General features: G+C 46.1%; 1 protein-coding gene across 1 annotated transcript; it reads left to right on the forward strand.

Moving 5' to 3' along the window:
• Nucleotides 1-2,734: 2,734 nt before the first annotated feature.
• On the forward strand, nt 2,735-20,645 carry T265_15427 (hypothetical protein; the record flags this gene model as incomplete). The annotated part of the gene is made up of 8 exons (XM_009178057.1): nt 2,735-2,815; nt 6,929-7,214; nt 7,379-7,437; nt 7,472-7,591; nt 7,635-7,712; nt 12,713-12,971; nt 19,129-19,232; nt 20,556-20,645. Coding segments are annotated over 8 exons (1,077 nt in total), but the record flags the coding sequence as incomplete, so codon positions are not given.
• Between the last annotated feature and the right edge of the window lie 2,558 nt (nt 20,646-23,203).

Consider the following 23,203-nt stretch of genomic DNA (forward strand, 5'->3'; position numbering starts at 1 on the left):
AAGCCCGAAAATGCCGTAGCTTCCATTGTGCGAATACTGAGCGGCCCCCATCGGTGGCGTTACGTTTTAGCTCCATTCTGTCGGCTGGATGACTCCAACTCTGCTACTTCATCAGATCCGATGTTCTGGTTGCGCATTTTCCGCAAATCACACTTTTCTGTCATATATCAGACAGGAGCCTCTTGTCTTGCCCTCCCCCACTTTGTTTTCTCTCGCTACCTTCATATCCTACCGATCTGATTTTGCTCGATATTCTCTCCAAAAGAGGCAACTGTGCTTTCTTGCCCGTACCAGTTTAGTGGTGACCACATCTATTTCGGATATAGCCCGCTGCTCATGATGCTGTCAATTTTCCCAAGAACCCCTGTACACAATCCCCGCCAGTCATGTTTCTTTCCTGACTATAACCTTATGATCATGCCCAACGGCAAGCCACCCGGAAGTTGAGAATAAACATTTTAATTAATACGACCGAAAATAAATTCTTCGTTTGCGGACTCACGTTTTGGACAACTTGAATGGCACACACCACAGCAATGTTCAACGCAACAGAAGTCGACGTGGTACTACACTTAATACACTCACACCAGCTGTCGCTGGTACTATTCAGCCTTTCTCAAAGCAGACAAAATCCATGTCTATGTCCCTTGACTACAACATGGATCCAGGTAGATTACACAAGACCACCAATGGCGGATCGCCAATCGCAGATGTCGAGGCTTGGCGCAGCAGGATTTGCAACTGAACAGTTAACTGCCTGATGATGGCCGTGAACCTCCTTGGTTCCAGCCCCTTTAGCTCATCCACTGCACGATTAAGTTATCTATGCAGGCCATCCAAATATGTCGGCCGTTGGGTGGCAAAAGGTGTAAGAGGTACATCCTGTCCCAGTTGGTTGTAATCAGACCGCCGCTATGGGTGGATGTGAAAGCAACTTAATAAGATATCCATAGCGAATATTTCAAACTGCTTGAAACCGAGTAGTCTCTAAATGCTGAGAACGAATGAAAGCTTGGCGACTACATTGCCTGGTAAAGGGACATGTACGTTCTCTAACACAGGTGTCAACCATCTTGTAGCAGCTGAGCACCAGGAACCATAAGTTGGTTAGTGTAGATTGACCTCACCTCGTTTGTTCCAAAGGCACGATAGTGAGGATTTGGGGTTCTCTGTCCCGATTCCATCAAAGCGAGGGAAAGTGCGTACGTAGTCATTTGAGAGAAAACGTTCCGGACGTAGCCGTAACACTCCAGGGTTTCCCGTCGGTCTAAGTGATATGACTTGTGTATCTCATATTCCGGCACAAGCCACGGGACGTGCCGTAATAACTGTTGCTTCGGTGTGTCTGAGTGGTGCACCGGTATTTTAGTCGGCATTCTGCGGACGGTTTTCGGTCACATCACCATACGGGATTGTGCGTGGAATGCCCATTCAAGGGTAACGTACAACGAGCGGGCCGTTAGATAAAGGACAGATCGCGGGTCCGTGCGATGTAGTATTTGCGGATCTTGTCGGAATCTATGTGCTAGTAATATGATAATGGAAAATCTTATTGTACGGCACTGTCCAGGCACACCATACGGAGGAGTATGCGTTGACTACTTGCAGTGTCTGTGACCAAAGTATAGGGATGTTATAATATACGTAGTGCTTTCCGACAGCTCTTCTAATATGGAATTAGCACAACAGTTTATCGCAGCCGAACACCACTCTCGCTATCCACCTTTGTGTCGGTAACTTGTCGATGACGATGATCGTCACTTGATACTTGCCAAATTCGTCGGCCACAAGCTGCCGCACAGCGTAAGGCAGCATGCCACACGTCACAGGGCATCGTGGTTCCCAACCTCTCCCCGGTTGGCCGTGGATTTACCGGAAGCATATTGTACGAAACTTAGAAACTTTATGGTTTTGTTCGAGATAATGGGAGATGTCAGGGAGATTATTAACCTGCTTCCTTAGAAAAAACGCACTGGACAACCAGTGCTTCGACTGCTGTTTCATATTAGAAAACACGATCAGCTAACCGCTTCTTTGAATTTCTCGACTTTCCGTTTATATTGTCCGTTTGTCCTCTGAAACGGAGCGAAAAAAGAATACAGCTCTCGATTTCTCAACCAATGTGTGTGAAGCCACTTCCGACGCCATAGCACAGCAAGTTCGAAGTCTAATGCGCACCAAAAATTTAGAGGGAGGAACAATTTCGAAAAATCGTGACAAAACGAGAGCATATTACGATCTTTCCTGGTTTGATCATACATACAACAAGCTGAAGCATTTTGGCATAGAATTTTTCACTCCCGTCACTTAGTTTTTGAAGGTGCGAGCATTGTACCCCTAAGGATAGACCATTATTGCACTTATATGTGTATACATCGGACCTGCAGTGAAGTCCGTCATTCAGAAAGGGTTCATGGCTCAAATGTGATTATGATATTTCGGACAGCTCTAGATCAAGCTGAATATAGACACACTAAATTCGTCTGAGCGCTTCGCATCTTTACAAGCGGAGAGCTGTTCGCCGCTCTAAACTTGGGTTCCGCGCCCTATAGGCGGTCGTAAAGGACCCATAAGCTCATGCTCTGGATCCTGACCAATCCCGCTCCGGAGGCGAGCCGCTCTGAGTAACCGAACGCATATTGTTTGCATGGGCGTGTCACGTGGTGTCTATGGACCATACACAGGCATGCACTCATTGGTCAGAATGTGAGCCAATCAAGGTGGCCCTTTTTAGGTCGGCGCTCCTCGCAGCATCACGACGTTTCCGGCTTTGTCTGTGTCATATTCAGTGCCTTCCATTTTGGTTCATCTACATGTAAGTATTGGCGATGTACAACCATGCCCACTGGGTTTAGGGTCATGGACTTTCTGTTTTTAATCCACGGAACTCGTTGTGAATCGCTGCCTTCGGAGTATCACTGTCCCCTTGTGCTTCCGTAGCATGCATACTGCAGCTTATGGAAAACTCCATGATCTCTGTAAATAAAGGTGTAGAGATTTTCCATTCACCCCATACAAAGACCGTCTCAATATGTCGTACTCTTTGATATACCGTAGTAGGTAGAACAAGGAACCAAGGGACAACAGGGTTTCAAAACATTATCTACGAGCCCATAACATCCTAACTATCCTTATTGGCGTCAAAACCAACATGTGCAGTTATCATCTGAAGCTAGGACTAACAGAAGTATCATTCATCCACACACTCACCTGGGATTTTCTCCATTCGAAATTCATTTCTGCCCTATTTTAGGCGATTTTATTCAGCGACTTGATGCACAACCAATTAGTCAGCCACTCAGTCGGTGTTACAGCTATAGACCTTGTAGGAAGGGTGTGTTAGTTTGAGCTGCTAATGTTCCAGTCACCAGAAAAGGGGAAAACGTGTGGCCTCACGCTGTATCCAGCTACAGTAAACCATTGAGAGCGATATCTCGACCTGTTAGTTTGGGAAACCCTGCATTTGCACGTCAAATTTGAAGGCTTTGATGCATGGGCGCCGCTGACAGATGCATTTTCCGCCTGACACTGCTACCTTGCGATCAGGCTTCTGAATCCAAGGCTTTGTTCGAGGATCCGAGTCGTTCTCCCGTGTGGGTCTGTTTGGTCAGTATCTCAGCCATGAATAACAACCATGAACAACAGATTTACAAACACTTACGATTTTCGGTTGGTATCATTAGTCGCTAGCCTTGCTTGCTATATACAGCGGGGCAGGTAGGCGAAAAAGGTTTACTGCTGACACCCCCTTTTTCTCTCACATCTTCCCTCTCCCCCACCCCTTGTTAGATTTCCTCACCAGTCAGGCCTGATGGTCTCGTTCTTCTTTTGGCTTCAACACCAACCCGCGCTGACACCCTCAACCATCTCTTAATCCATCAGATGTGTCTGGCTGCTTCTAATGTTTCCTTCAGTAGCAAGCAGGACAACAACCTGCTCTCGCCTTCACGCTAGCTCGCTCGACTTTGATGCTCTACTTTGGTCTCGAGTCGCTTCTTTATTCGCTTTCGGGGCAACGTAAGGTGCGGACAAATCGCTTAGCAACTGAGAGCCTTGCAGGTCTCCGATATTAGATGGGTTTATAAGAATCTTCTGAGCTCTTCCACTTCCTCCATCGGATTCGAACTTGCGCTGGAGCGAGATCGCCACATATTTGCGCATTGTCGGGAGTTATCTCAGTAGCACGACACGATATCAGGTGGCAGTAGCACTGCTTGAACCTCGAAATGTCCCCACCGGTCCCTAACACACTTTGGGCTGACGAATTATCAGGCGTCAAGTGAAAGTGAGCTTTCCTACTGACCGTGATGTCTGCTATACAGCGAAGGCTAAGGAAATGGAAAAGACCCGGAAATGCCGGGAGGTTATTTCAGTTGTTCCTTATTACCGGGCCCCGGAAACCGCCTGTGAGCGAAACCATCTTGAACAAAGAAGAATGCCTCGACCACTGAGCCAAACACTTTGAAAAGCTATTTCCATGGCCACCCGTAACCCCCCAGTTGGATCCTGAAACTGCAGTAGAACCTTGGACGATGGAGATGGACCCTCCCTAGGGCCTCGGAGGTATACGGCTGCACATGTTCCCCCAAGCGCCACCGACCTTCTGGTCCGTATAACCTATCGGCTGCCTTCAAGGATTGGGATAAGTCCTGTCTGATCCATTTTCTGCGTTCGAGAGACTTTCCCAGACAACTGGGGACAATCGGTGACTGCTCATTTCTGAACGAGGAGTTCGTACCGAGTGCGGTAGTCGCAGGGGAATCAGCTTGACCTTGGTTGTAACGAGACTTTCAGTATTACTTTTCTTTCGTCGCCTTTATGGTGGTTTGTGAGGCATTTATTCAAGTGGAGAAAGCAAAATTCCGGGCTTGTAGAGTTTGCCTAGAGCAAATCTTCACATTCAATCAGGTAATAAAATAACGCCATGCATATGACTACCCACAATTTTAATGTTCCTGGTTTTCTATTGGGGACTCGACTCGGTTGACCGGCGTGTTCTCCTTGACACGCTTGCCCGTGAGGCCTTTTGAGAAAAAAAACGAAGAACTATCCAGGAGTTTGCGCACACAAAGTGGTGTCCGTTAAGGGCGCCCACCATCCACATTCCTATTTGATTCCGTGGTCAACGAGATGATGATACGAATGCTGGAGGGTCTGCAAAACCCTGACTGTAAACTTTATCGATCTGGAGTATGTAGACACCGCCTTCCTTGTATTCAAAGGAGAGGAAGGCACCAGTGTTTTTGGATGGACTGACTAAAATCATTTCGTCCTTTGGTACGCGCTTTGCACCCATAAAGTGCAAGGTTATGCCGTCACTGAACAGGTCACTCAATCCAAGAAGAGACACTCAGGGTTGTGCAACGTTTTACTTATCTTGAATGTTATGTTAGTTCCGCTTGTCCTGTGACGGATGGGACCAATATACGAATCTCTAATGCCCGGATGGTGTTCGTTAGTCTGAGACACCTTTGGCCTCAAACCGATATATCACTGAATCTCAATGGACATATCTACCGGGTTAATTAGGTGTATGGCTGTGGGACATGGCCTGTTCGAGCAACGGAACTGAGATGTCTCCAGGATTTCGACAGCTGTTGTCGCAGAACCGTAGCTGGTGTACTTTGATGCCAGAAAATCAGAACGCGAGTGTTTTTTGTGCACCGAGGACCTCCACCGAAGAATGTGTCCAGCTTCAGAAACTGCGTTGTCAGGCCATCTATCACGCATACCAAACCATCATTTGCTTAATACAGTTCTGTTTTCGATGCCCAAATCATGACAGCAGAAGCAGAGGAGTGGCCAGCCTTTGACCTGGCAGGAGGGTATGAAATGTATTACGAATAGTCCGAATGCTGTCCAGGATGGGGATCGCGTGATCCACATTGTGCCTGGTTAGGAATGCTCCATGATATAGATGCTCATCTATGTTATTGGTGTTCCTGTTGTCAGTTTTTTTTCATATCACCTGAATGGGTGTATGTGAGTGTAGACACCTCAAAATGATCGTGATAGACTAGCACCAATACCTTCTCAATGCACTTTTATTCTTTTCCACACAGTAAGGCCTTCAGATGAACCATGGTTGTACGGTAGTGAAGGATCAGTGTTTAACACTGGTGTTGTGCTGTTCATGGTGAAATATATACATATATATATAATATATAAGAACTATACCCGAATATATCCTTTCCAAATGGGAGCACACTGACAATGTCCAGCAGACTTCTTTTGAAGAGGAAGTGCGATATCTTTTCATTCGAGTTTCTTTGCTACCAGTTTCGTAACCAGTGTACCACACTTTTCCATACTCTGATGTCGTTCTGGACGTGGCCTGATTACTGGATGCCAGTGTGTGGTTGTTTGAACACGATCGCTTTGCGCGTAGCCCAATGCGCTACTATGGACTTACGTCAATCTGACGCCAAACTGGAGAAACAAGATAGACGGGCAAGCTCACAGGCCGTTTTCCAGCTATCGGTTGATCCAAGAACGATTAAAGAATTCCATGGATACATTGTCGGATTTTTGTATTGTTTTTATTCGGTACCCCATAGTGGAGCAAAATGTAGCTCGACCGCTAGACCATTCACTGTGGGCATTAGATTAACTGATGCTCCAAAGTATGGTGGCTTGAATGTGGACCTGGTGGCGCGAAGATTTATCAAGGTAGTGTGAACACCGGGAAGCAGATAAGCGATAAACACGTGAGAGTACTTGAATGAAAAAGCGGGCAGAAGAGAGGTGAAAATTCGGGGTAAATAGACAGAAGCTAGATTTGTGAGATTGTTCACATGAAAGTATTGAAAATGAACGGGATGCACTAGAATCTTATGTTGCTTCCTGGCTAAGACATCCGAAATAACTTCAGACAGATCGCCGTGACTTTCTATGCCTTCCTGATTTTCGTTTGTCTAATTTTCTACAGCCGTGCATCTTGCGTAATTACATGCTTTCCAAGTTACGAGGAGCGACTCTCCACAGCCGATTGGTTCTCGCCACATGCTCCAACGTCTCACTTGGTACTCATGGGCTTGTCGCAACCTTGTCTTCAGTTTCCCAACCCGGATCCACTTCTTCCTCTATTCCTCCGGAAACTACAGCCGATAGTCCTAACTCCTCTCGATGGCGTGGCAAAAACGCTTGGAAGTTGGGATTCCTAGGACTTACATGCTCAGGGCTGTTTGGTTTTGGATTCGCCGTCGCCCTTTGGGGTAAGTTTCCATTCTTTATACGTTCATCCTTTTAAACAAGGACCTCCGGAAAAAAACGAGGACGGGACTTTGGTATGTTCTCCACTTAAGTTGTTTATTTTGCTTTAGAAAGAGGATAAATACTCTGCAAGTAAGGTTTATGAACCGCTTTATCTGCTGTACAGTGACACCGGTTTTGGGCTATATTTGCCGGACGTGGAACTCCCTAACGGATTTCAATCAGGTATGTCTAACTTCTATATCGATTTCCCTGTTAGAGTATCAAAGATCCAATAAGTGAGAAGCTCCTGCCTGACCCAGTACAGCCTCCCTACTACCAACCACCTTACACTCTGGTTCTTGAGTTAAATGGAATTCTGGTTCATCCGGATTGGAAGGTATTCTGCTTTCGAAACATGGTTTACTTCTCCTTCACCCTAGTTTCGAACCGGTTGGAGATTCAAGAAGCGCCCTGCTCTGGAACTATTTTTACAACAACTTTCACCGTACTACGAAGTCGTCGCTTTCACAAACGAGTCCGCAATGGCAAGTCCGACACCCATAACTGTCTATACCTGTTTGTGTTTTATTTGCCTTTTGCTTTTCCCTCCTACGTGTTCATAGCTGGTTTCACCGACTGGAGTGGCAGTGGACAGCGATTGGTGCGTAAAAATGTATCACAAAGCTGGACGGCGAGCCACAAGCCAATGTTCCGCAAATGCTCTCGGAGCAGTAGACGCTAGTTCGGTTGGTTCCACCTTCCAGAATACCCTTCATGTGACCCTCTGGCACTTGGATAGATACGTTTTATTGTACAACAATGAATTGACGTCGCTGGTGTTTTAGCTGATGATTGTCTGTCTAAGCTTTTGGATATGTGGGCGTCCTTTTCTGTGCCTCTATAGCAAGCTCCATTGGTGATCCCAATGGTTTTCTTAAAAGTCGCGTGTGCCGCGCTACGAATAAGTTTCATGGATGGGATACATGATCTCAGATGACCTGAGGCGTCTTTAATTTTTTACCACGTATCCTCAGAAGCGTTTTTTGGAGTCAAATTCACAACGAGCTAATTAGGGAACGGGTGTTCGGTTGTTCAGCAAGTTAGTTGGTCGCGGATAACATCTAGATTGCTTATGTGTTACGCATGCCGAATCGACGTCTATCGAAATAAGTTGTTCTTTGTGCCTCTTTCATAAGGGTGCAAACTGAGAGGTGCATAAGGGTGTGGAAGAGATTAAAAAGTCGTTCAGCTCTAACACCCTTCCGGTGCCTAGCTGCCTTGCTACCCGAGGGAAGCATGAGGGCTGGGGTACTGCCAGCTTGCCGAAGCCTAGATAGGGGAAGTCGAGAGGCAGAGGTCGGGTCCGAACTACGAACTTTCCGGTCATTAAATTCGTGCTCTAACCACTTAGCTATCTCACCCCCGTGAAAGAGATTACGGAAAGAGTTTGTATTGTTGGCGTGGATGGGGTCCCCGTAACCCCTGTGCTTGGCTGGAGATTTTAGGAGAAAGAGCTTTTGACCAATGTCAGTTTCCTTCCAGGTTGTCTTGTTCAGCATTTGGAGTTATAGTCATCACAGAATGTTTGTGGTAGTCTAGCACCATGTCCTTCCTCCATCCAGTCTTTCACTTTCACTCCGTTTCTGAAGATGACGGTAGTGACATCACTACCACCACCATCATAGATGGCAACGCACCATTAGTAAGTACTGGTGCTTAACTACTATATAACGGTGAGTAAAGAATATCCAAAAAATGGAACTACTGGGAAGAATGGGGACTTAACTCAGACGTTCTTATCTGCCTATGGCAAAAAATCAAGAGCAGAGTATTTACATCTTGGTTCATCAACGTGATAAACACATCTGTGCATGATATCGGATCTAGAAGTCGTCGGTGGGACTAGTCCATTGTCATTTGCGAACCTATCCAACACGAGACTGCTGCGAAAGCACCGTCGGTCAGATTTTGATACCGTTTAAAGGCGGAGCGTTTCGAAATCATTGAGCAAGACTACCTTTACAGTTGCCGCGCGTTGACAATGAAGAACTTTACTTCCGTCACGTTGCAGTCGCAATTTGCGTAATTACTCAGATAAATGAGCCTTCAAAGTCAGACCTGTTTCCCTGAAACAAAAGTCCAGGAGCTGAAGTTTGTGGAATGAACTCCGGAGGCAGTATTTTGCTCTTTAAAGATGCAAAACGTATGCCAAATCAAGGGATCTCCTGAAATTATGTTTAAAGTAGACTATGCATACTATTGTGTCAAACTGGCAAGACAATCTCGTCCACGTGGCCCAAGTAGGGTGGTCTTCCTCTGCACGTGGTTTCGGTACGAAGATCCATAGTCTTTTGAAATGTTCATCTTATGTTGGTGCAGGTGAAACAGCTGGGCGGACGGGGGGAGGAAGACAACCTTGACGAACGGTGAAACAGCTAGGCAGACGGGGGGAGGAAGACAACCTTGACGAACCTCACTAGTTGTAGGGAACCTTCTGGATAGTTCGTCCTAAGGTATTTACACGGTATGTACCAGAGTAATTTTGCAAACTTCTGGCTTAATTCCTCCGAGTACAGTTAGCAGAACCGATCTATCTACAGAGTTGGATGCTCCTTTGGGTCTGGGGAAAACTGTCATTGTTGACCGACAGTTTATATGGCTCTGATTAAACACTTGACGTAGTATGAATGTGTGATCAATGTACATTCTACTTGCACTAACTCCTGGATTTGTATCTCACGTACCTGAGTTGGGCTTCTCAGTATTATTAATTGCAGCAGCCGCGTCATGACGCGTCGGGCTGATGCTGGTCCGTTTGAAGTGGTCACCTTGTGTACCTTTTTGAATAGACGTATGATGATCGACTAGTTCCAGTTGTCTTTGTTGCCTTCTTGTCCCCAAATAGGTTCATACAATCTAATTAAGACAGAACACAATGATACGCCTCCATCTTTAAGTAGCACTGGTGGAGGCTGTTTTGGCCGGCAGTTTGATGGAGATTCCAAACAGAAAGGCATATTGGGACTTCACCTACTGAGGAGGGATGTAAACGCACAGACCGCGGCTTGGTCAGTGCGTGTCTCCACTTAGGCATCTTTGTACATCGTAAAAAACGTTCGTCCCTGAACTGGCCTCCTATCGGTGTGCGTCTTGAGCTTTCCTTTTGGTGGATCTGTCTAGATTCCAGCTGAATACCATGGAAGAGTGATGGTTTTCCATGTAATTTCGACGTATCAATGACCTTGGAGGAGCGGTAATGAAAGTCCCGTGGACGTATTCAACTGTACGCCTCAGTATACGGTCTGGTAACCAGTAAGATGTCAATAAATGAGGAAACGAATCCCGTCCATCTTAGGTTTGAGAACGACAGAATTTCCAAACGACTTCGAGCAGTCCATCAGGAAGGATTTTTTGCGCAGCAGTAACCAAATGATCCTCATTTTTGAGCTATCATGTGTGTATCAAACGAATAAGAGACTGGACCTCATCGTGGTGTAGTAGTTTGCGTACCTGGGCTTGGGATTTGCAACTTGCGCGTAGCATACTTAAATGTGGATCAAGTAAAGTAACTTAAGTACCTTTTGCGTCTATTAGTGAAAAAACGGGTACATTGTATTTTGAAAGATGGTGAGTGACAGCCAGTTACAGGGTCTCAAAAAGCAAGCTCAGAATGATAGAAAGCAAAAGTGTCAGTTAGAGTAGTGTGTGTGTGCGTTTGTTACACCATCTGCAGAGACAGTCTGGCTTCCTGCGGCACGTGATGCATTCCTGAATAAGTCCATTTGCAAGATATAAACTGGTGCCCTCGTTGACGATAAGTCGAATTAATTATCAGCTGTCTCACGTAAACTGAATCGACGTGCTAAGGACAACTTGTGTCATTGATAAAGCTGTTGGGGGCGGGATGGTCCAAGTGGTTAGAACGCGAATTTACTGCCCGGAAGGTCCGTGGTTCGAACCCGACCTCTGCCTCTCGACTTCCCCTGTGTAGGCTTGGGCAACCTGACAGTATCCCAGCGCTCGTGCAACCTTCTGGTGGCATGGCAGTTAGGCACCGAAGGGGTGCTACAGCTGAACGATAGAGCTGTCTCCCAAGGTATTACTCAGGTAGGATGAACCCTGTACCAGTGTAGGGTTGATAATTTCCAAACAAAACAAGATAGGTCCTCAAGTTAGCGAGCCAGTTTATTATGCGATGAGTGTAGCGTGTTCGCAGCTCGGTCTCCTTCGTGTCTCTTCGTTTTGTGGCGTGTACGTAGTGAATAGCTGTCAGATTTCGGTCGCGGTATCATCCAGAAGGAGAAGTCACTCTATGCTGAACGCTTCAGAAGCACTGGACAGCTATTGCACCTCCGTCAGTTGTCTAGGGACATTCACTTGAGTTGGAAACCGTAACATCCGGTTACGGGTATATAACCAGCAGTATAATGAACTAGTACGTGCACAGGGTATGGTGGTACCGGCCTTAAAATCATACGGTTCCTGTCACTTGGCCTGGTGTAGACTGGGTGACGAACTGTGGGAACAACCTGGAATGGCACCATGTGTATTGTGGATACGTTATCAATGTGTGGATGCCTAGTGTCTGGAGGTCTCCTGCTTTTCCAAGCATTTTTAAGTTTTGTGATTTCTTAACTCCTTGGCACTGGTTTGCCTTTGGTAGATATTGAAGTAAAACAACTGGTCCGAAATATCTACTGAGCACAGGGCCATTAATTTACTCTTCGGGAATTTAACTGGCGCTCAAAATTTTAAAATGTAACGTAAGTTCTTCCGGTCGAAAATGGTTACTCGAAAGAGACAGACGTTGCACCGGGTGCTGTGAGCCAGTGTCCTTTTGTGAAGTCAAATTTACCCTATTATGGCGTCCCTATTATGGCGTTTTTCTTCGTTATTTAATCGTATAGGAGAAGCTTGGTGACGTAGGAATACATCTCTCCAAGCTGTTACCCTCAGGAAAGTTTGGGCTCATTTGGTAATTCTCAGAAATCGGCGATGCTCTAGCTGACCATGTCACTCGAATGGGAAGTTCGGCAGCGTTTTAATTTCCTCTAAAGTTAATACAACTGACAAGCTGAAGAATAGACTGCGCAGCTCTTGCCAGACTGATACGAGTAGGTTGGATATCCGACGGGCTAGGAGAAGAGACTGTTGGATATGTCGTAGATAGGTTCCGCTTGGATCCTTTCTAATGTCAGTCTCTGTAAAGTTTCCGGATAAGCCAGAAGCTGGAATGTTTTAAGTATACTACTTTTTTCCTCTCAACCATATTCGCTACTTTTTTTGACGAGGGAGTGTAAGTTTGAATGCTCATTTCCATCCCGCGAAATAAAACTCCATGTTCACGTTTAAACTATTGCGTTTGCTTGTTTAGTGGCAGAACGGAATTTCGCGTATTTCACAGTGTACTTAGCGTAATGATACAAAGGCGTCTGCTTGTAATTCCCAGGCAAACGCCCTCGGTGTTAGCCTAGTTCCAAGTCGCCAGCCTCATTCCGGATGTTTCTGTTTCTCGCAGACTGGCAGTCCCGTTCTCATGCAGTTAGACCCTCAAGGTCAATACATTCATTACCGTCTGTTTCGTGAGGCAACCCGATACAGAAACGGCAAACATATTAAGGATCTGTCCTGCCTGAACCGGGATCTCTCGCGCGTTATACTCATCGACTGGGACCCTAATGCAGCCTCACTGCAGCCACGTAACGCGCTCATAGTCAAGAAATGGCAAGGTGATGAGGCCGACCGCGAGTTGATTGACCTGGCGGCCTTCTTGCGCAGTAAGTTTTCGTCTGCTTTTGTGGTTCTATTGTTGCGCGTTGCAGTTGGTTTCATAACATAGGCGCAACTGCGCCTCAAGTTGTTCACTTATTTGGCAGCTGTTTGTACGACACCGTAGTCCTCGACGATGTACCGTCCATGTGTCTTTTTCACGCTTGGTTGTGTGCTGTCGTTCCCAAATTGGAGTTGCCTTCACCTTGATAGGCTGATGGATGGATTTTGCCCGTTTTAGTGATATTACCAAATGAATGTTAAACCGCGCAGTGTAAGTGAAGTGAAGATCCGTGTGCACGCTAAGGAATAGTTGTTGTGGCCATTTGGCTATCAAACCCCGAAAATCGGTCTTCTCAGCTGCCTTTAATTTACCCACACTGAAGCGAGTAGCACAACAAGCGGCACTTACTCGTACACCGGATTCCTTCTGCATTGATGTACGCTGTCTGTCAGAAACAGGGACGCAAGTATTATGATTGAACCCACTACTGACTTCTACTCTCTTCTAGGTTCCGGCTGCGCACTTCTGGTGCTGCAGAGGCCGCCGCAGCCGCTTATGCCTGAGGTGGGTTCAGCTACCGAGTGGAAGCGTCGCTACTTGATTAGATACCCGTTGCTAGCCGCTTCTGTGCGGTTCATTTGGCCACGTTTTTGAAGGGATGTGGAAGAAAAGAGTCCATCACTTATTTATTGTATCGACATACGCCGTTGACGGACTGTGGCTTCGAATCTGCCAGTGACAGTTCCTGTGATGCTCTGGGTGTTCTTTTACAACGGGCTAAAAGCTCAGGCATCGTTATGTCGGTAGTGACGCAAACTCCCAGACAGGTAGCATCGCCGAATTCCAATCGATTGGTCGTCCTGGGTTACATACCAAAAATGCGGGTAACGGAAAGTGCCGCTGCTGATGTGTGCTGATCACAGACTGTTTCTTGGTAGTACCGATTCCCGGAACAGCGTAAATAGTATGGAAGCTTGGTACGGATTAACGAACCGGCCCCGAATCTAAGTAGACTATGGTGCCACCAGTGAGAGTCGATCATCGCCTGGCGCTTCTTCTATAGCACCAGCGGCCTTGCACATGTGCGCTGCTGCTTTTCATTGCGCTTTTCAGGTTTATGCAAAACGTGCACACCTCGCTTAGCCAATGAGAATCTAGTCGACCCATAAATTAGACGAAACCATCAGAACCGGTTCATCGAACGCGTACCGGACGGTCCGATGTCGGATATAAACGACCACTGAGAACAGATATCCAAAGCGTTACTCAAAGCCGGAACTTCTGTTTGCGGTGCAACCCAGCCAACCCTATCCAGACATTAAATCTCTGATAGGACCATGTCTGCTGAAAACATGACTCCACCGGACACACCATTACGCACCACTACGCAAGAGGCGCGCACCACTTGGGGATTAAGGAACTCATGGATTCCACAACCGAACAACTGAATCGGACCTTGATTCCCCATTACCTGCCTGATGTTCTGAAACCAGATGTCAGCCTTCACGAAAGCGAGATGTTAAAATTTATCTGTAGTACCTAGACTTCCTCCTTCGGTACAATCCAGCCGGCCTCTTCGAAGCATTGGATCTCTGATAGGACCCTGTTATTGCTTGTGACCCAGAGGGAGATCTTCTCTAGTCGTAGCCGCAACGCGATGGGCCATATCACCCGACAACCAGACTGGGAAGCTTGGTGGATCCGAAAGGAGGAAGAAATGGAAGATGCGAAAAGTGATCCGCAGTTCCGAAGGTTGTTCCACCTAGTTCGTTCGGCAGTTCCTCTTTCCAGTGAATCCTTCGGGGACCAGAATGGCTCTCTGATAGCCATCAAAGAAGAACCTTTCTAGAATTGGGTACATAGTTCGAACAATAATTCATTTGGCCACCTAACACCTCCAATACGGACTGTCGGACTGTCTTTAAAAGAAAGGTAAACTGTGAGTATGGAGCCCCTTTAGCCTTAGAAGTGTGCGAGTTTATATCTCTGCTCAAGCATTATCGTGCTGAAAAATGCATTATCATGTTTATGAACGTTAACCTTTTAGTTCAAGGAAAATCTATGGAGGTTCTGGAGGGTTTTACACACCTGACGGAAGTTTGTTTGATGAAGTTAGTGCACAGATCTCAAAGGCCAGAGTCAGGTTTGCCAATTGCCTCACTTGTGGTGCCAAAAGGCATATATTACCGAGTCTCAAGGGTCGCGTGTATCAGGCTACAGTAGCGTTGCTGGTGTCAGACGGCATTAACGGGTTCCTAACGGGGTGATTGTGAAACGGGTGGTTGGTCGCGTGGGAGTCGCATGAAACATCCAGCACCATCTGTTGCGATCGCTCGGCCATGTGTTACGGATACCGAAAAATCGTTTACCATGCTTACTTCAGAATGGCGCAGACGGTGAACCGGGCAGCGTATGACTTGGAAGCAGGGTGTAAAATAGCTTACGAAGTATGTTCGGTTTGAGGTTATTTAGATCCGGCCTCCAGAAGAAAGGGATCCTCGTGACCCAGGGTGCATTTGGCATTCATATTATCAGTTTTTTCCTGGGTTGTCTACTTAAGCGCTTGGATTAGGCTAGCCTTATCTTCTTTTCCTTTACTGGGGATCCTCGTGACCCCGGGTGCATTTGGCATTCATAGTATCAGTTTCTTTCCAGGTTGTCTACTTAAGCGCTTGGAGTAGGCTAGCCTTATCTTCTTTTCCTTTACTTTAGGGCTTTAAAAATTGCGCTCTTAAGTGTTTTTATCTCGCTGATACACTGCTTCTCTGTCCCTTTAAAGTATTTTCCTAGCGTCAAATATTTTCTGTTGTTTTCTGTTGATGAAACAAACCGCCTCGGATTACAGAAGCACCCTCTAGTTCTCGGAACGGCCCATGTACTCTTTATGAGGTTTCATTACAGTGACATCAGATCTGTCATTGACCGACATTTGCCAGTTCACTAAACTGTTTATGTCACCATTGGAGATGCATCAGCTTTCACATCTTCATACCCAGCTTGTAAGAACATGTTCCCCAACTTCAACCTGTCTAATGGTACACATTTCTGGCTCTGCTGGGTGAAAGAATCCCTCTTTTCCACATTGATTGATTGCGGGGATTCATTTATTTGTCAAGACATAAGGTTTGATCCTGGCAAGAGGTATGATTTCGGTTTGATCATCTGGCTATCGGGGGAAGTCACACATCACAACGCGTGTCAAATTGCTATTGTGACAGGAAACGTCATCCAAATAACTGGCGCTGCCGTCACTTTACGGCTGTGATAACGCGACCTCCATAGCTCAGCTTCAGTTTCCTGGTCAGCAGTATCGCGACATTGGTTAATCGGTCCCCTTGGACCGTATGGTGTGCTAACCACTTGTACCTCAACTTACCACGGAAGGTACTTTGTGGAAGTGGAGTGATTAGCTGACGTCGTTCTTTGATTTGTCTATTGGAGCCCCGGATTACTGCTGTTCAGATATGATAGACTGAACTACAACTCGGTCTGGGCATAGAAGCGTATTGGAGTGCACCCTTCAAAGCACTGTCCCAATGCGTTTTGCGGCTTCTTTCGCAGAACGACTGTCACAACCTGCAACGTTCTTATCAGGAAGGTCAGCTTCCTGAAAGCAACCACTGAATGTCCGGAATCTACGGAGACTCTCAGCTCCGCTAGGTGTTGACTAGACAGACAACGTCCCCTCAATATGCAGCCCTTCACAGCCTTGTATCAAACCCAGACAGCGCGAGCCCGCGTTGATCAAGGTCAGACAACGCCCCGCAATATGCAGCACGTAACAGTCTCGTATCGAAGCCAGACGTGTGCGTCAGCATTGGACCGAGTTCAGACAGTGTCCCTCTAATAAATAGCTTGTACATTCGCACTCGCTTGTTCGGAATATGGCTTCTGTGTGCCCTTCTGTGAGTCTTTGTTTCTCCGGCACGTGGCACCCGAGCGGGTCGGCAGCAGATACCTCAGATTGGCGAATCAGCAGATATAACAGTTCACTGTAAAACATGCCAATCAGATGCCCCTTTTTGTCGGTGAGTGAGGAAATGAGTAGAATCCATTTGAATGACAGCACTGAGGCCTGTCGCAGTGTCGTCCATTCGGCTGACAGAAGTCATACACAACAGTAGCGAATAATACTGTGCACGAAAACCATCAATCATGAATAAATTGTTCTGTTCGAAAGGTCGTGAGAAACCAAACTTCAGTATTTTTTTCGGAAAAGTGTAAGAAGCTGGGAACACACAGGCAAGTGAATTTTCCTCGGGTGATTGTAAAATGGTATGCGGATGACTAAGTACGCCTTTTTTCCCAAGAGAAACAGCCGCAAAGAAACGTTTTGGCACCCAAGAGTGTATTTGCACCACCCGAACACCGCCTAGATTTATACTCGTTGCTACTGAACAAAATTAAGTAGTGTATATTAGAAATGAGGAATCTGGTCCTACCCCGGTTTTTGCGCTTCCTCGTTTACTGGTTGATACGACGTGCACTAAGGAATAGAACCCCGAGGAATGTAGAAAAATGCAACACTTGCTGGTCACGCCGTCAACGGCGTTTAGCAAATACCGTTTCTTTTAATTCTGCATCGTTCTAATTGATCCACCTTTCATGGCTTTTACTGCGTATACCAGACACAAATTAAATAGTTCATGGGTTTTTCTTAGTGTAGCAACATGTGTATGAAAGCCTTAGTCGTGGCACTATGCAGCTCCTTCAACCGAATTAATGTAAATCCAAACAGGTATGCTCTTAATAATCCGGTAAGGTGTTTAGTAGACATATTTGAATGGCAATCGACAATCTGAGGCTATCGCTCTCAGTTTGGCCCCTTTTGGGGAGCCTGTGTCACCCCCGGTACTCACTGGGGGCGCTATTTGATCTGTCCGTGTTTTCTAAGTGACAAATTATAACATCAAAAAGCTGTCCAAACATGGTTTCAGGCCCCGGAAAGGGCGAAACCGTTCGTGGGCCGTCGAACAGTTCTCAGCAACCTTGTCAGTAGCTTCCTTCATGAAAATCGTTATGTCTTTTCAAAGTGAAATGCTGCAATAGTAAGCTCCAAGACCCGGATTAGCACCCCGGTCACGTCTGCAGTTTACTGATAGGTTTGTTGTTTCACTGCATGTGGGGATCCCTGTCGATCACGTGGCACCTTGCTGACTGTGTCACGTGACATTTTCTCCACCAATAATTTGCTTGGGGGTGTGCCTTGTCACTTATTGGTATGAACTTTCAGTAGAAAGTGATTTTAGTTGGTACAGGCTTCTGAAAGTATAACAGACAGCAAGTGACGATAGACGAATGAAAAATCGGTGATATGTTATTGTAGCCGTCTTCTATGCATAAAGTATTATACAAGGAATCCAGAAAATATTTCGAACCACTATCTGCCAGGTCGCTGGTTTGAATTTGCTCGCAATACATGGGATGTGTATCTTCGATGAATCACAGCAAAGATGCGATAACTTTACGGTTCCTCTCAGCTTCCTTTCAGCTCAGGTTAACTCTTTAGATAAAACCTGAAGATTTCTCATTGTCTACTTAAACTGAGTTTTATGGTGGCAGCATACAAACTTTCCGTTCAGTTTTTCAGTGCGGATCCAGTCAGTGCAACCTAAAGTGAACCGACCGTTCGCGGTTGAAGAATGATTTATGTTATATGTTAGCTAGAAACGTATTGATCAGTCATATTTGGCTAAATTTCAACGTGTTCATCAGGAATCAATGAGGGAGAGGTGCTACGCTGATATCTTCTAATAAGAATGAAGCAATCTTTTAGTTTTCATGGATTCTACAACCTAGGTTGAATTAGTCTCGAAACGCGATAGCCATCGAACATTAGAAACGGATCATGAAGTCTTTTGTGGAAGCTCGCGGTGGCTCGAAGTGGCTCAGTGGTTAGGGCGCACCCGATTTCTGCTTCTCAACTGTTTCTGTGCAAGCTCGGGCAACATGGCGGTATCTCGGTCCTTCGTTTGAGTGGTATGGCGCCAGAAATGTGGTACAACATTTTGGTCGTTTATTTACGTTTGTTCAAAAAATTAAGGGTTTCCATTCAAAAATCGAGTCATTTTATAATTATGCCTCCCATTCACAGTCAATATTTCCCTAATTTATCATTGCGTTACTTGCCTAATAATCGAACTTCTTCCCTCACTCTTCAGTGTTGGCTATGGGGAATGTGGAAGATATCCGGCTGGTGCTCGACTTCTATCGCGAGTCCGACGATCCTCTCGGTTTGTTCCGTGAGCGACATGAACAGCTGATGGTAAGTTGGTCTCCATCAACAGCTATGGTAATTAGTCAGGGGCCAGTTACTGCGATTGATGCTCGGGCGTCTTGTGTGTTCATCCGTGTTTGCACTATTGAACCTTAAGTGTGTTCTCGAAGGTCGCACTTCCCTAGTAGGCAACAGCTATATTAGTCAGGGGCCAGTTACTGCGATTGATGCTCGGGCGTCTTGTGTGTTCATCCGTGTTTGCACTATTGAACCTTAAGTAAGTGTGCGAAGGTCGCACTTCCCTAGTAGGCAGAAATATGCCTAAGTTAGTGAAACGTAGTCTATAGGGAAACAGGCTGCTCCGTATGTAATGCCCTAGATAACTGAGAAAGTCCCTCCAATTTAGCGTAGAAACCAGCGTCGAACACTCGAAGTTCAGATCGGAAATGCTCGAGTCCAGTTAGCTGGACTTGGAAGTGTGTGGAGTGTATTTTTTTCGGCTTTTGTGACGACGCTCCACCTTCAGACTTATGTGAACACAGAGATGAAGTAGTCCCTCTTAACATCCGTCCCTGAACGCACACATGAGATATACACTATTCTTACACTGAGGATATGGTCTAATATGACTTTTAGCTCACGTTCTCAGGCAGCCAAGGCTCTGATAGTGTGCGTACTACGAGAATATCTTGAACGAGAAATCTAGTTGAGTCTCCCGTGACTCACTCAAGTCCAAAGAGGAGTTCCTTCTTCGTTCATCTTTTGTCAAACCACTACACCGCAAACGAAACGAGTTTCCATCTAACAAGATCTTCACTCGTCCAACGTTCAGTGTCCACACAACACCGAATGTATCTGTGGCCTTTTCGGGTTTGTTTCATTCTTCAGATAGATTTGGAGGTATCCGGTAATTACATCCTTGTCAGTAACACGTTCCCGGTTGGTCCTCTGAAGGTTGAGGCCGATGTCGCGGTCTTACTAATTGACATACTATATTTAAAGTCGAATGCTACTTTTGGACATTCTGGAAGGTCTTCCGTCCATGGCAGCTTCCCTAACATCTTTTTTTGTTGCCATATATCTGGAGTTGCTTATTGCAGAGAGATGTTGTACACACGCACTTTTGCTCGAGGTAACTCGGTGGTTAAGGCGCGGACATACTAACCAGGAGGTCCGTGGTTCGAAACCGATTCCTGCCTAGGCTTGGGCAACCTAGCAGAATCTCAGCCCTTGTACTGGTTTCCGGTGTCAAGACAAATAGACACAGAGTGGATGTTACAGCCGAACGGTTTGTCCACGATTGTCTACAGTGTTGGTTATTTCGAATTAGTAACCAAAGTTTTTCCCCTCTGCATCATTGTTTCTTTGCAGGAGGAACAAGCCAAACGGAAGGAGTCAGAGAAAGCCTCCTCAAAAAGTCCGCTTCCCAAGTTCACCTTCTCTGGTATGAGCCGGTCCTAAGCACAATCGCGTTCATTCCATTGCTGATTGTGCCCTCTGTCCACAAATTCCACGCCGGTGCATCGTTTCTATCCGTGTCTCACTGTTTGTGCGATGCTACTGTACAGCAGTAGCCCTACTGACAGTTGAATCACGACTGTTACAAATAAACTGGTCACTTTCGCCTCACTTTTGATTGGTTTTGTCGGTTCAGGTGAAATCACGGGATAGACAGCATTCAAACGTCACCAGATCTAATCAGCTGAACCATTTCCATCCGGACCATACTACTTCAGGCATCATTTTAGACAGGGTCGTTACCATCGTCATCGATAGCACAACAGCAATGTTTTGAAGTCATACTTTACATGGAGGCCTTGTTATAAAGAAAAGAAAATTGAGTGAGGAAGGGACTTAGTGCTAGCCAACTACACCTTCAGTCGGTTATTCAGACAACAAGAACGCCATTGACACGATTGGGAGACACATTTTGCAGCCATACAAAGGGAGACCATGCGGACCCTATCCTATAAGGCGAGTTACATCGACAGCGCTCGGACTTTTCGCAACTCGTTTCATACTCATCTGCCAGGTCAAAGGTTGGCCACCGCTCTGCTTTCACCACTATGAATTGGCAAACTATAGTTTGACGTGCACAATAGATTTCCCAACCAACGCAGCTTCTGGTGCTGGACACATTCTTCAGTGGACGTACCCGTTGCACAACCGAAAATTCGCTTTCTAATTGCCTCGTTACGGATTCGCCGACATCAACCCACACCAGTTATGGTTCTGAGACAATGGTTGTTAGACATCTGAAGACGTCCCAGTTCAGCTATGTCTTACAGCTATAAGAAAAAGAGCCCCTAGTGTAGCCTGATACAAGTCCCTTGAGATTCGGAGATACACAACTTTGACGCCATAGGTGTCTCAAGTTCGCGAACGTGGCACGAACATTTGAGATTCGTGCATCGACCTCATTTGTCACATTACAACCAGAACTTTCGCAACGTCCAAGTGCGTAAAATGCTTCACGAACTCCAATGCCTCTTGGATTATTAATGGCGTGTCCAGCGACCACATGTACACAAGCGTGGGCATACTCTTTGTATGTTCAGAAGATGTGGTCCACCCAGGAATGTCTGCGCTTTTTCTCCTCTTCGAAGATGTGAACGATGTCGGCTGCATTTTTCATATCTACGGTTTTCGTCGGCACCAGGGTTCTAAGGTCCATCCAGAGTTCGACTCGTTATGTCGTCCATCACTAAACTAGATAGAAATGGGTAGAGTGGGCACCAATTCGTGCACGAAAGCTTTTACCGAGCTCCCCGTATATAGTCACGCGCCCGCGATACTGGAATTATAATGAACGTATGCTGAAAAAAATTGGGGACGTTCCTCGCTGAGGAAACCTTAAAGAAAACTGACCCGTCATCTGATTCAAATGCGCCTTGGAGATCCAGGGATGCCAAAATTGTGGGTCGTTTTTACGTGTGGTGTTGTTCTACCATCGGACGGAGCGAAAAATGTGGCAGCGCAACCTCAACTGGGCTGGAATCCCTCATGCTGCTCCGAATCACTTGCACGAGTAACCATAGGCGACAATGGACACCAAGAGTCTCGTTGCGACGATCCAAATCGCCCACCTCTCCGATTACTGCAGTCACCACGATTGTTTCTCCATTTCAGCTTTCATTAATATCGGCCAGTTTGAGTTCCACTTTCAGAGGATGCGCTGTCCTTCAGCTTTATTGAGAAGTGCAGTGGGTTGTTCGTGAGTTCTTGAATGGGGTCTTTGTGGTCTTAGCTGCACGTTGCCGGTAGCCATACTAGCCACGACAGGTGAACGTTTCCAGTGGCAAGTATGCTGTGATCTCCTAATCGAACTGCCTAGCTAGGGTTGTCGTGCACTGGACTTATATCGGATCCGGTTTGCGATGTCAATCCCGCTGATGGCACCCTACCTCGACATGATGCCAATATGTTTTTATTCGATTGCTGTTCAAAGGTTTATGCACCTAATACTTCATCCTGTTCCTTACGGACAGGTCTTCTTCTAAGTACTCCCCTACCTTTTCCTTTTTTCAACTCTTTAGTCAGACTTACTCTATAGCTTGGTGGCAGTTAGGCGCCAGTATACAGAACTAGGTTTTCGATGTCAGTGATGATGTGTGGCGTATATCATGGTCAATCTGTCGACTGCTTCAGCAACAAAGCATGTTTGGATCTGATATTGTCCTTGATTGATCAGAGTAATAGGACTGCTTACCGCTGACAATATGACATACCTATCCAAAAGAATGATTCCCTCCACTCAGTGGCTCAGTATCGTGTACAAACTGAAGCCAGAGTTTTCTCGTGAATACAACAGTTGTTGCGCTGTCTCTTAACCGACTAGGTGATCCATGTTTGGCTGAAAAAAACCTCCATTCTACTTAATTGATATTTATGATATTGCATTTTAAGTTCAGCAAGTCGCAAGTACGTTAGGTCTGCCTGCCCTATAAAACTATTCCACATCTTACGTACAGATTTAATCTAGTGGTACATTTTATATTATGAGCTAACCACTGATCTTC

This window comes from Opisthorchis viverrini (assembly GCF_000715545.1).
Source record: "Opisthorchis viverrini unplaced genomic scaffold opera_v5_494, whole genome shotgun sequence".
In the NCBI taxonomy this organism is placed as follows: domain Eukaryota; kingdom Metazoa; phylum Platyhelminthes; class Trematoda; order Opisthorchiida; family Opisthorchiidae; genus Opisthorchis; species Opisthorchis viverrini.